The 12928-nt window shown below is 40.5% G+C and overlaps 1 protein-coding gene across 4 annotated transcripts in view; it reads left to right on the top strand.

The window, feature by feature from the left end:
* Positions 1–12928, top strand: part of UNC79 (unc-79 homolog, NALCN channel complex subunit) — a gene marked incomplete at both ends in the record, with an annotated part of 200721 nt that overhangs the window by 165966 nt on the left and 21827 nt on the right. For all 4 annotated transcript variants that reach the window (XM_082681877.1, XM_082681876.1, XM_082681874.1 and 1 more), the window contains 2 exons: positions 2525–2629; positions 10659–10736. In XM_082681877.1, the coding sequence (XP_082538003.1) occupies positions 2525–2629; positions 10659–10736 (183 nt within the window). The remainder of the gene's footprint in view (positions 1–2524; positions 2630–10658; positions 10737–12928) is intronic.

The raw sequence follows: 12928 nt of genomic DNA, 5'->3' as shown, positions 1-12928 counted from the left end.
TGTCTACCAGAAATCTCTAGGAAACATTATACTTATGGTGAAATGCCAACAGTAGTCCCTTTAAAATCATAAGTAAGACAAGAATGGCCATTATCACTGCTTCTATTTGCTCTAGTTCTGGAGGTCCTGCTCAGTTGAGTAAGACAGGAAGAAGAAATCAAAGTATAAGGATTAGAAAGGAAAAAAACTCTCCCTTTTCATAGATGATGTGATTACAAATGAACTGAAGAGAATCTATCTAGACACCTTTTTATAACTTTTATGACAGTTCAGCAAGGATGCTGATACAAATGAATACCCAGAAATCATCTACCTTTAATTATTCAGCTACAAATGATTATAAAATATACTTTTAAACTAGCATTTATTGTGGCAACAAAAAAATGAATCTAACAAAAATATGCAATAATTTTATGGAGATAACCAGAAAATTTTATTAAACAACGTTAAATAAATGGAGACAGATCTCATGTTCATGAGGACCCAGCATAATAAAGATAGCTGATTCTCACAAAATAACCTATAAATTTAGTATAATTCCAATAAATATCCTAGACTTTCTCTCCTGATACTGATGGACTAGATAATTTGAATGTATCCTCCCACCTGATTTGAAAAGTTTCTTAAAAAAGTGAACAAACTATTCTCTGAACACTTTAAAAAATCATCAAAATGCTAACCAGATATAGAATTACCAGGCTAAGATCTGAGAGAACACAGAAATGCAGAGATGTGAGCCTAGCACTGAAGACCTTTTTTTTGCTCTGGGGGTGTTTGCCTATCTGAAAGATGTGACAATTCTGGAAGATCCAGGAGGCTAGGGGGAAAAAAGTCAGAATCCAGGACCTTCCAAGAGTGGAGACTCTCTGATCCTGCACCTCCTTGCACCTTTTGGCTGGGACCACTAAGTAAAGATAACCCAGAAGTAAAGTTGTCCTCACATGGACACAGATCCCTGTCAAGACCTTTGGTGGCCCAAGATAAGATATTACAAGGTTTGTATGTGTATTCAGGTAACCCTGGATCACTAGTGCCTCCAGTACCTGGTAAAAAATGAAGAGAAAGCTCTTTGGAGGAAGATAACATTTCAGGCCTCAAATTATTTCTAAAAATATTTTAAAAATAAAGGATGCAACATGCAAAGATAACCAGACATATGAGGAGGCAAGACACCACAAGTGAGAATGAGTAGAAAGAAAAGACAGTGGATACAGACCTACAGGGTCTCCAATAAGTTGGTTATGATCAAGAAAGGACACATAGGGGACTTTTAAGGTACTGGTGATGTGTACCCGACTTGGGTGCTGATTACATGAGTGTTCAATCTATGCTAATCTGTTTATCTGTTCACTTATATTTTATGTACTTTTCTGCATGTGTGCTATATTTGACAATAAATAAAGCTTACAAAATTGAAAATATTCTAGCATTGCATTAACAGGGACAGATCAATGAATTTCAGTATGTTCATACAATAAAACATCATTAAACTGTTTAGTTGAAAGAATGAGAACTATATGTATCAACAGGGACTCACTTCAAAAATATAACGGAGGGCTTCCCTGGTGGCACAGTAGTTGAGAGTCCGCCTGCCGATGCAGGGGACACAGGTTCGCGCCCCGGTCCGGGAGATCCCACATGCCGCGGAGCGGCTGGGCCCGTGAGCCATGGCCGCTGAGCCTGCGTGTCTGGAGCCTGTGCTCTGCAACGGGAGAGGCCACAACAGTGAGAGGCCCACGTACCACAAAATATATATATATATATAAAAAATGGAGTAAAAAATTATAAGTTGCAGAAAGATTTGCATTGTATGATAACATAGAAAGTTAAAAACAAGCAAAAATAACAGTAAGCCTTATAATGGAGGTATACATATGTAGTAAAAGTGTAGTACATGAAATAATAAGCACCAGATTCAAAATAGTGGCTATTTCAAGGAAGGGAGAAAGAAAAGAGAGCACTCTATAGGTAGCTTCAACTATTTCTGTGATGTTTGATTTTTGATAAAAAGTATTAAATAAAGCAAAATGCTATGATTTAACAAAGATGGGTAATAGGTAGATGACGCATTCCATCTCTCTCTTTTTCTGTATGCTTGAAATAGTCCACTTTAAAAGTAAGCTCCTTTTGAGAGGATATGAGACCCTTTCAACAGTTACATGTTTTTCTCTAAATCATTTTCTATTGAAAAACATCCTTTTAGATTTGTTTAGTTTCTGCAGTTCTTGGAACCTCTCCTCTGTGAATAAGAACCAAATCTCGTGGTTCCCGTCTTTAAGAGGTAGCCTGTCTTTCTCTCATCCATTAACTTATGTGTTCTCCGTGCTTCACTAAACTCATTACAAACACAAAAATGCCCTTTTTCTTTTTTCTTGGGTTTATTTCTTAAGGACAGTTCATTATGCATTTTAAAATACTGTTTCTTATTTCTGATCTGTGAATCTTTTGGAAGCTCTTTTGACATAGATCTATTCTAACTGAAGTTTTAGAAATCGCTTACCTTCTTCTCTCTTGTTTCGTTTAGGAGAGGGATAAATTCTATTTGTCTCGTAGTGTTGTTCTAGAACTCCTGCAGGCCCTGAAGCTCAAATCTCCTTTACCGGATACAAACCTCCTTCTGCTTGTCCAGGTAGGCTTATGCCTCATTTCACTTTTCATGAAATTCACTTATGTTTGGAAAATTTAAGGAAGGTGTGGGACATATGCATAAATTAAATGTCTGTCCAGAGATAAGAAATAATATCTTACGTGAGCCATGATCTGTCTATCACTATGCACTTGGCACTTCCACTGGCCAAAAAAGACCGGAAAAGGAGTATTTATTTTGTTCCTACTGTGGAACTAGTTCTGTGAAAAACGAAAAAGAAGAATGAAACGATAATGTGTCCGCGAGAAGTTTATGGTCCAGTAGGTTGGAGGGGCAGCCCATTAATGGCTACCAGAGCTGAGGCAGGACTAACGAAGCCAAAAATGAGCGACCCAGAGGCTGAGGTCTGATCGCGGAGTCGCATGAGTATGGATGGGTCGCCAAATCTCTGTGAAGCAGAAGTGAAAGTGAGGGTGGGCCCAGCCAGATATGATCAAAAGGCAGGACGGACTGAGTCCAACCAGGGTGGGATGTGGGTGTGAAAGAACCAGCACCACAGGAGCCCTAAGGCAGGGGGCAGGGCTTGAACACATACCAGGCAGGCTCTAGAGAACTTGCAAAGATTAGTGCTTTTGGTTGTAGGGCTGCTTACGAGAGGCTCTAGCTCTCCATCCCTGGCATCCTAAGCTCAGCATCTTAGGCAAGTGTGCAGGTTTTGATCACACAAGATAGGCTGCAGTTAGTGCCATGAGTGAGAAAGAGATGTAGATAAAGTCCTAGGGGGGAGTTAAGAGCAGGAGGCATCTTACCTCATATGATGTGAAATCAGGGAAGACTTCATGAAGGAAGTGGCGTTTGAACTGGGTCACAAAGGACTGGTGGGTGCAGGCCAAACTCTGCCTGGGGTTGGAGTTCAGCACCAGAGGCTGACCATCTTCAAGCAATAAAGGGAGGCTTTAGCAGAAAGATGGAATAAATTTAGGAATAACGACATGAGGATGGGTTTAGAAAAAGGCTGGCCATGCCAGGGGTGTCAGCAAGGGATCAGGTAAACTGGGATCCTGCCTCTTACCCCAAAGGTTGAGCCTGGTTTTAAAGACTTGGTCATGAGCTGCAGCTGGGATCAGGGTATCATTCAGCCTGCGTTTGTGCAAAGTACCCAGGAAGTGTGTCACAGCTGTTTCAGTTCTCCCTGCTGAGCGTTATGACCAGTCCCAGAGTCTGGGCCTACAAGGTTGAGCTTAAATGAATGAAGGAAAATGGAGCTTGATATCAAGCTGTCGGTTTCCCTGAATCTTAGGTACCTTGGGTGCCATTTGGAGAGATGAGGGAGAAGGGGAAATTAATGGAGCACCTATTAAGTGCCAGGCAGCATGCTGGGGTTTTATATATCCCCCTCACTCCTTCAACCGTGAGAGGAATTGGTCCTGTACCACAGATGAGGAGACCGCGGCTCGGGGGGGTTCAGTGACTTGCCCACGATCACACAGCTGGCATAAGTAGCGTAAGCACCCGACCACAGGGTCTAATCAGTATAGAGCACAGCCTAGTCAGGCCCCGCACATCACTTGCCCGGATTACCGTTAATAGCTCTTAGCGTTTTGCACCGTTTATTTCTCCCCACGTCAATCCAGTCTTATAGCCTATGGCTGCCTAGAGGAATTTTGCTAAAACTCTGCTCTTTATCATATCACTCTGTGCATCGAAAACCTCCGGTGACCTTGTGGTACCCGAATTGTCAAGGTCTTCCATCATCTGGCATTATTTCCCACTGCAAATATTTACTGACCACCTATCTTCGGCTAGGTTCTGAGGATATAGAGATATAAAGGCATAGGCCCTACCCTTATAACGTGCTAACCAGTATACTGAAAGTCTGCACGGTATATAAACTACTGTAGAGGAGGGAGTGGCCAGCTCAGCCTGGGAAATGGAGGAAGGCTCATTAACCGTTATGAGCCCTGACCTGGCCCAGGTGCTGGGGACACAGAGATGAATGTCATGGCCCCTTCCTCCCAGGAGTCTCCTGTCGGATAGGGGTAGCTGACATCGAAACAAAAATTCCCGACGCAGTGTGATGGGTACGGTAGCAGAGGTGTGTACTGAGGAGGGAAGTGGTGTGGAAAGGGATCGTATGTTTTTGAAGGGTGTGCAGAAGTTTGGGTGTTTACCTGGGAGAAGAGGAGGAATACCCTTGTCATTAACCATTTAATATCCACTAACTGGTCCGCTTCCTCCCCCGCCTTATACTAGTAATCCTTGGGAACAGAACGGAGTTTTTCTCAAAGGCTTGAGATTTAATAAAAAGTTGGTATACTTTCAGTGAAGAATGGTCTTAAGTCATGTTTAAAGAGCTTTCCCAGGCACAGTGATGCTTTCTGAGAGGAGTGACTGCTGGAAAGTGATGGCAGTGGATGTTGGGCATGATATAGTCAGAGTGAAATGGCTCCCATTGTACCAAGATGCTGGACAGCCCAAGAGGGAGACAGAAGCAAAGCATAGCCGGGAAATATCTGTGTTCCTAAGAAGAGACAGATTGAATCTCTTCCAGTGGATTGCCATTGGCCAGTCCTACCTCTTCACACAGCAGCAGCAACACCACTTTTGAGTACAAGTAACTTTGATGCAACTGACCATAGAGGTTAATAAGATCAACACTGGTTTGGAGGAGAGGGCAGGTGACCTAGGCTTAGTGAAGTAGCCCACGAGAGAGGTAAGGCCAGCAGGTTGACAGTGTCTGGAAGTCAGTTGCTTCTGATAGCGTTTAGATTGGGGACATGCCACCTCAAAGCAACCTCAGTTTCCAGGCCCTGAGGGTGCTTTCCTGCGGGCGTCAGAGGCTGGTCCCTTGATTGCCCTCAGTCCTGGCAGAGCCGGTCTGTGTGGCTGATCTTCTTGGGTTCTAGCACCCCGCTTTGTGACTGCAACTGGGGGCGGGTTTTTCTCTGAAGTACATTAGCTGGCTGTAATAAGAACTTGTCACAAGACGGTGAAAGAACACCGACAGTTTAAATTGCTCAGTGCTTCGGGAGACCATGAAAACAGTGGTTATTGCATCACAGCTAGGTGAATAAATAAACACAAATTAGCTTTAGGAAGAAGGAAGACAAAAAAGTAAATTCTTCTGTGTATTTTGGGTTCTCTCATGCCATTTCAAATGTATAACATTTTCATCTTTAAAAACAAATATGTATTTGTCATTGAGTCATTAAGTTAAATTTAAAAATCAGATTGTAAAATTATTTAGATCAAAGAGATATCTGGGGGGGGGACATTTTGAGATCATGCCCATGAGGAACAACCTAGTGAATAACACTTCGACCTTCTCCAACAAAAAATATTAAACACCATGCCATTTTGAAGTAACATATCCTTGTTCTATAAACTCAGAATAAACCAGTAATGAAAAAATTACTGAGAGAAATAAAAGTGAGGCATACCTTAAAAAAAACAAAAGTAGTTCCCTTTTCCCCGCTGTGCTTCCTGGCTAAGTCGTGGAGAAAAGTCTGCCACAGGGCCACTCATGGGATGAGGGAGAAGCATCTTTTGTCTCACTACAGAAAGCGGTGCATCTTTCTGCAGTGTTTCCCCGTTCCTTTTTCTCTTGCCCTTGACAAATGTTCAGGCGGGTAGCAGAAGTGGTAGCCTGTTCTCTGGTAGTTTCTCTTAAACCAGAGAATCTAGCATGGAGTCAGAGAGAAGCTTTCCCCTTTACTGGTGGGCAGTGTCAGTTCCTGGTACCTGGGAGACCAGATTCACAATATGAACAATGTGTCTGGGGCAGACAGCGACTTCCTTCTTGGATATCATGACCGTCATCTCAGGACACTGGAGGTGGCTCTGTTTAACTGAAAATGCAACTTGGAAAAAGAAAAGAAAGTAACAACTGGAAGGAAAAAGTCCCCTGGTGGGAAGGGTGAGAGGGAGGGATAGATTGGGAGTTTGGGACTGACATGTACACACTGCTGTATTTAAAATGGATAACCAACAAGGACCTACTGTATAGCACAGGGAACTCTACTCAATATTATGTAACCAACTAAATGGGAAAAGCATTTGAAAAAGAATAGCTACATGTATATGTATAACTGAATCACTTTGCTGTACACCTGAAACTAACACAACATTGTTAATCAACTACACTCCAGTATAAAATTTTAAAAAAGATAAATTTCTTAAAGCTTAGAAGTAAAAAAAACCAAAAGTCCCCTGGTGATCCATCATGAGTGACACTAGCCCCACTGGCGAGAAGAGAGTCAGTTGCTCAGACCTTGGATTTACCATTCATTCTTTCAGCCCACAGGGAACCACTAGGACATTCCCTCTACTATTGTACTTCTCTAATTAATAACTTAGTAGATAGATGAGTTCACAGATATGAGGCTGTTTATAATTCTTTTCATGGGTAAACCCTACTTTTGTTGTTTACCAAATACTCTGGCAGTAAGAGTGTTCCTTTAAAAGACAATGGAACACTTGCCCAAGGGATGCAGGGTCATTCAGGTTCTAAACATTTCAAGGCGGTGACAGGTACCAATCTGGTTTTCAATTTCTAGAACTTCTTCCTGGAGGCCTGGCACTGTGGAGTATCTCCCAGTCTGCTGTATTATGGTCGTTCAGCCATCACTCCTGTTATTTGTTTTAACTTACATATACAATCAGGTGGCCTTAAATGTTCAAGTGGATTTTTTAAAAAAGGAAAAAGAGGCATGGAGACAGGAAAGAATTTTCCAAATAGAAAAAATATATGTATTCTTCAGAATCTACTATTGTTGACCATCGGGGTATAGTTCCCCTTTTATACTTTGGACAGTTGCCCTATCTTGTTTTAATTCAGATCTGTTGACATTTTTGCTTTCACTTATAACATTTTCTCTTCTGCTGTCATGCTGTAGATATGTCATGTGTAATAAGCTATTATTATTGTTCTCAGGATGGATTAGAGTTTTCATAATGGAGTGATAACTCATTGAAAGCTACCATAAAATCTATATAGGCTCAAATCCAAAAGAATTTCCTCAGCTCCTATTATGTGTCAAGAGTAGACATTCTGCTAATTTGCATGTAACACTCCCACTGTGTGGGATACACCTGCATATTCAAGCTGTGAGAAATCATGTGGGTGAAAGGTTTTCTTTTAAAGATAGTTTAGTTGTGGGCTGGAGGACAAAGAAACGGCAGAGTTACGGCTGTTGTTTTTAATTCCCAGATACTATTGATGTGGGGTAATTAATATTTGTTGCGTTAGTAATAATCTGATCACTCTCTGGGATGAGAGGTGGTGATCCTATTTTGAGTATCATTTTGATAATGATTTTAGTAATGACACATAATGGGTATTGCGTTTCTTTTGTATTCATGTGGGAGTGCCTATTTCAGTGGCATATTTCTATCTAAAAGTACTGAATTCTTCCTTCTATAGCCATCATTCTTTTTCCCTCTGATTTTGTTGTATCTTTATATTTTGAACAACTCTATAAAATAATAATGGAGTTTTTCAGTTGGCAGCTATATAAAATGAAGACAGAAAGGTTTGTTAGGGTTTCAGTCATACATATTATGTAAAATTACACTGGAGGAAAAGACATTGATAAAAAATAGTAGGTGATTTTAGAGGTTTATGTACTTTTATGCCTTTTAGTACATCAGACTGTCTGAGACACCTCCATAACTTTTAGAGTGATTTTTTAAAAAATTAATTCTGACTTCTGAAGTTATCTATTAGGTCTCGCAGATCGGACGTTTGAATTTGGCCTCAAATCTTAACACCACATGGCTAACAACCTGCTTACGTTATGCTACTCAGTAAGGTGAAGCTCTAACCTGAGTTTGGTGAGGGAGAAACGCTTCTGCTGAGGGAGATACAGGCACTTGAAATTTTGCTTCTTCACACATTTTCTCTTGCCCTTAGGGGCACAGCCAGGCTTGCAAGCATACTTTAGGGGTCAGGGTTTACACCATCCTTACATAGGATACTGCAGAGGACTCCTACCTGCTTCACCCACAGTTAGATACATCTCTCTCTTTTCTTTTTGCCTCTCTTAGCTGTGCAGTCTCTTGGTTTTGCTGTAAAGAAATTAATTAAAACGTTGGAGTCCTGACGGGGCTTTTGGAACTTATTATCAGTCGTTTGTCTTAGATGGCAGACTCTGATAGCTTTTGAAAATACATTTTTTGGGAAAACATGCAGCATCTGCCAGGAGGTTGGGAGTGTTGCTTCTTTTCACTATGTATCTCTATGAAATATTTTACTTTTTTCTTTTTTTTTAAAAATTTTTGGCCGCACTGTGCGGCTTGCGGGATCCTAGTTCCCCCACCAAGGATCAAACGCGTGCCCCCTTCAGTGGAAGTGTGGAGTCGTAACCACTGGACCACCAGAGAAGTCCCTCAAATATTTTCCTTTTTTACTTAGAGGTTTGCCAAGGTTGTAGGCTTCATTATTATTATTTATCCTCATTTATTTACTTTTTCTTATTAGAAATAAGTCCAAGTTAGGAGAGCAGACATAAGCATTCTTGAATAAAATAATAGAAAATTTTAGGTGTTCCCTAGATGTTACTAGCTGGTCTTCAGAGTTAATAGCCAAATAGATTCTTCAGCTTTCTCTAACTGTCTGCGAGGCAAATGGAGAGGATAGAATGTGAGCCTGGAGATTTGTGTCCACTCCTGCCATGCAGCTTTCAGGGACAGCTCTGCTTGCTGTCGTCTCAGCTCCAGCTCAGTTACCTGTCCCGAAATACCTTTCAGGGAGGACCAGCTCTCCCACACTTGAAAACCAGCTCATGGCCCCAGATGAGAAGTCTACAGGCCCCTGACCCTCAGAAAGTCTTTTGACGTTAGAGCTTCACCTTATTGGCCAATGCTGCCTGTTAATAACGCCTAGATTCCGATCTCTGGCTAACCTGACAACATGCTGGGTTTTGTTCCTCGTCCTCCTTGAGACTTTTTCTGCTACCCCGATCCGTACTGCTTCTCCTCAGTTTGACGGGGGCCATGCCTGCCTGGCTGACCTACCTAAATTTATCATGCTCTTCCAGTATGAGAGTGAAATGAATTAGAAGGAAGAGCTGTCAGGGTCAAAGCTTCTTTCAGAACCTCTGAGCTCTGGGTAGCAGCAGCTTTGGATCCTCAAGTCACTGGGGCCAGAGGCCAGGAAAGAGAAACTAAGCAGGAACTAGCTGCTCTTAGCAAACTCTACAGACTTCATGTTTGACTTTTCCCCTAAAACCATTAATAAATAGTTGGGCATTGCATTAAGTGGGAAACACCTGTAAAAATCTGTAATGAAGCAAATCAGGTTGTAAGCTGACAAATCCATCCTCACCGTGATCTCGAGTCATACCTGATTAATCGTCTCATTTCACAAACTCTTGCTGAGCCCCTCCGAGATGTCAGGCATGAAGCTAGCGCCAGGAGTGAGCTGCATCAGATCTGTGGTCTCGAAGATCTTGTAGCCAGTTGAGAAATAGACTTGTAGATCATTGCAACCTGATGTGATGACTGTTACAATGGAAATGTGTGGAAAGTCCTGTGGGGACACAGAGAGGGAGCGGGGGGGGGGGGGGTCATTATCAGCACAGAGGATAGGCATGAATGAAGTGGGAGGAGAAAGACCAGATACTGAGGGGCCTCGGAGGGGAAGAAACAGGTACAGTCCTCACTCTGAAGTTGACTGTTTTTCTGTTTTCAGTCAAAATGTATGGTATAATGACAGAAGTCCGGAAAATCTATGAAAATTCAGGAACTGTCAAAAAGTGCTGAAGAATAAATAGCATGACTTCAGAATAAATCTGGCAATGTGACACCTTTCCTTTCTTCCTTGACTGAATGTGGCATTTCAGTGCCACTGAACTACTGTCTGGTTAAAGTGAGAATCTGTGTGTTAATCCCAGTACTACGATTCTGAATTTCTGGTAGGAATGAACTCTCATGACTAGCAAGTCCCATATATCTAGGGCAGCTTGTCACCAAAGTAGACGCTAATGAATTTAAGCCAAGTTAATAAAATTACAAATTCCTTATTACTGTCCAAATGCTCTTAAAAATAATTATCCTTTCAATTTCTTATTAGTTTATTTGTGCAGATGCTGGAACCAAACTAGCTGAGTCAACGATCCTGAGCAAGCAGATGATCGCCTCTGTACCTGGAGTAAGTCCTGACCGAGTTAACTATCCACATTTTCTATTACTCCTCATTTCCTCATTTAGCCAAGAGGTACTTTTGGCCTGTGTCCTGGTTCGCTTTTGATAGAACAAACACTGTAAAATTGAAATCATTAGTATCTTGTTTGAAAGAGCACTGGTGAAAATTTAAATCAATCTCTGCCCCTGGAAACTTTTAATTCCAGGAAACATGAATGAAATTGAAGCAGCCAATTAAGGAGAGGGAAGAAATTACCAGGCATACAGCATAGATTTGATTAAAGTTCAATTTTTCCAGAATCAGTTTTCTTACACTGGCTTCTGTTAACCAATTTGATTTAACTACTGCCAGAAAGAAATAAGCATTTAATACCTTGTTTTCCTTTATAATATTTCCTCTGAAAATTGAAAAATACTTCTATTATCATCAACTAGTGAACTGTTTGGTGAAATATGTTGAGATTCTTATAGATAGGATTGAATATGAGAAACCACAATAACTTATTGATAGCAAGGTTATTGCAACAAACTGAGAAAACCTAGAGATATAAATTATTAATGGAAAAAATTTATTTAAATTTTCAGTAGAGAAAAAAATATTTTTTAGTTTATTTGTTTACGTATTTATGTATTTATTTTTGGCTGCATTGGGTCTTCATTGCTGCATGTGGGCTTTCTCTAGTTGCGGCGAGCGGGGGCTACTCTTCGTTGCGGTGCACGGGCTTCTCATTGCAGTGGCTTCTCTTGTTGCGGAGAACGGGCCCTAGGCGTGCGGGCTTCAGTAGTTGTGGCACGTGGGTTCAGTAGTTGTGGCTCGCGGGCTCTAGAGCGCAGGCTCAGTAGTTGTGGCACGTGGGCTCAGTAGTTGTGGTGCACGGGCTTAGTTGCTCCGCGGCATGTGGGATCCTCCCAGATCAGGGCTCGAACCCGTGTCCCCTGCATTGGCAGGAGGATTCTTAACCACTGCACCACCAGAGAAGTCTGAGAAAAATTTTAATAAGGAAAAAAGATCACTTATAATCCTTCTGCCCTAAAATAAGAACCCTATTGTTTTAGAAATTTTTTACATGTTTTAATCTATTCAGTATCCTAATTTGCTTATTCCCATATTGTTGGAAATCTATATGCTTTCTAGTTTCTTTGCTTGTATAGCATAGCATAGTATATAGCATATACACAAAGATCCTCTTCATGTTTATTTTGAATGATATCCTTGGGATAAATTCCTTAGTCAGTGGGCAGGAACATCTTCACAATACGTATTCCCATGTTGCTTTCCAAGAAGGTTTTATTCATTTACATTTATAAGTATACCAGTTTTATCCACAGCACACTAAACATTACTTCATTTTTTTTTTGATGTGGAGAAATATTATGAGAGAGGAAGAATAACAGTCATTCAACCCAGAGATAATTTTACTGCTAGCATATTAATGTATTTTCTTTCTGCTTTTTCTATGTATATTTTTAAATATAGTCAAACCGTAATATAGATGCAGCTTTGGCTTCAAATGTCATAAGCATTTTCCCCAAAGTGACATTACCTCATGTGACTGCACCATATAATAGTGGTTAACAATATGGGTTTTGATTCACACCTGAGTGTGAGGCCTGACATTGACTAGCTGTGTGATCGGGAAGGTTATTTAACCCATGATGCTTTGATTTGTATTATCTGTAGAATGGGATATAATAGGGCCTAAGGTCTAGGTTGAGGATTGAATGAGATAATGCATGTAAAGCACATTAGCATGGTGTTAAATATGTAGTAAGTGCTGAGTAAACATTAACTATTAAAAATAATATTAATGGAGATGGGGCACAGGACAGGTGATGTTTAAGGGTACAGACTTACAATGAGCAGTAAAAAAGTCCTAGAGATGTAATGCACAGGTCAGTGAATATAGACAACAATATTGTATTATAATAATCAAACTTGCTAAGAGACTAAAACTTAATTATTCCTACCAAAAAGAAAGGATAATTACATAATGTGATATAGGTACTAATTATCGTTACGATGGCGGTTATATTACAATATATAAATGCATCAAATTAACATGTTATACACCTTAAATTTACATCATTATATGTCAAACATATGTCCATAAAAAAATAAAATACAACTAAAAGTAAAAAAAATACTATTAACAAACACTACTTATTGTTGGATAGTTTCATTATTTTCAGTATTCTGCA

The sequence above is a fragment of the Grampus griseus genome (genome assembly GCF_964374135.1).
Source record: "Grampus griseus genome assembly, chromosome: 2".
NCBI lineage: Eukaryota > Metazoa > Chordata > Mammalia > Artiodactyla > Delphinidae > Grampus > Grampus griseus.
The sequence above is the reverse complement of the archived record's forward strand: the minus strand, read 5'-3'. Positions and strand labels throughout refer to the sequence as shown.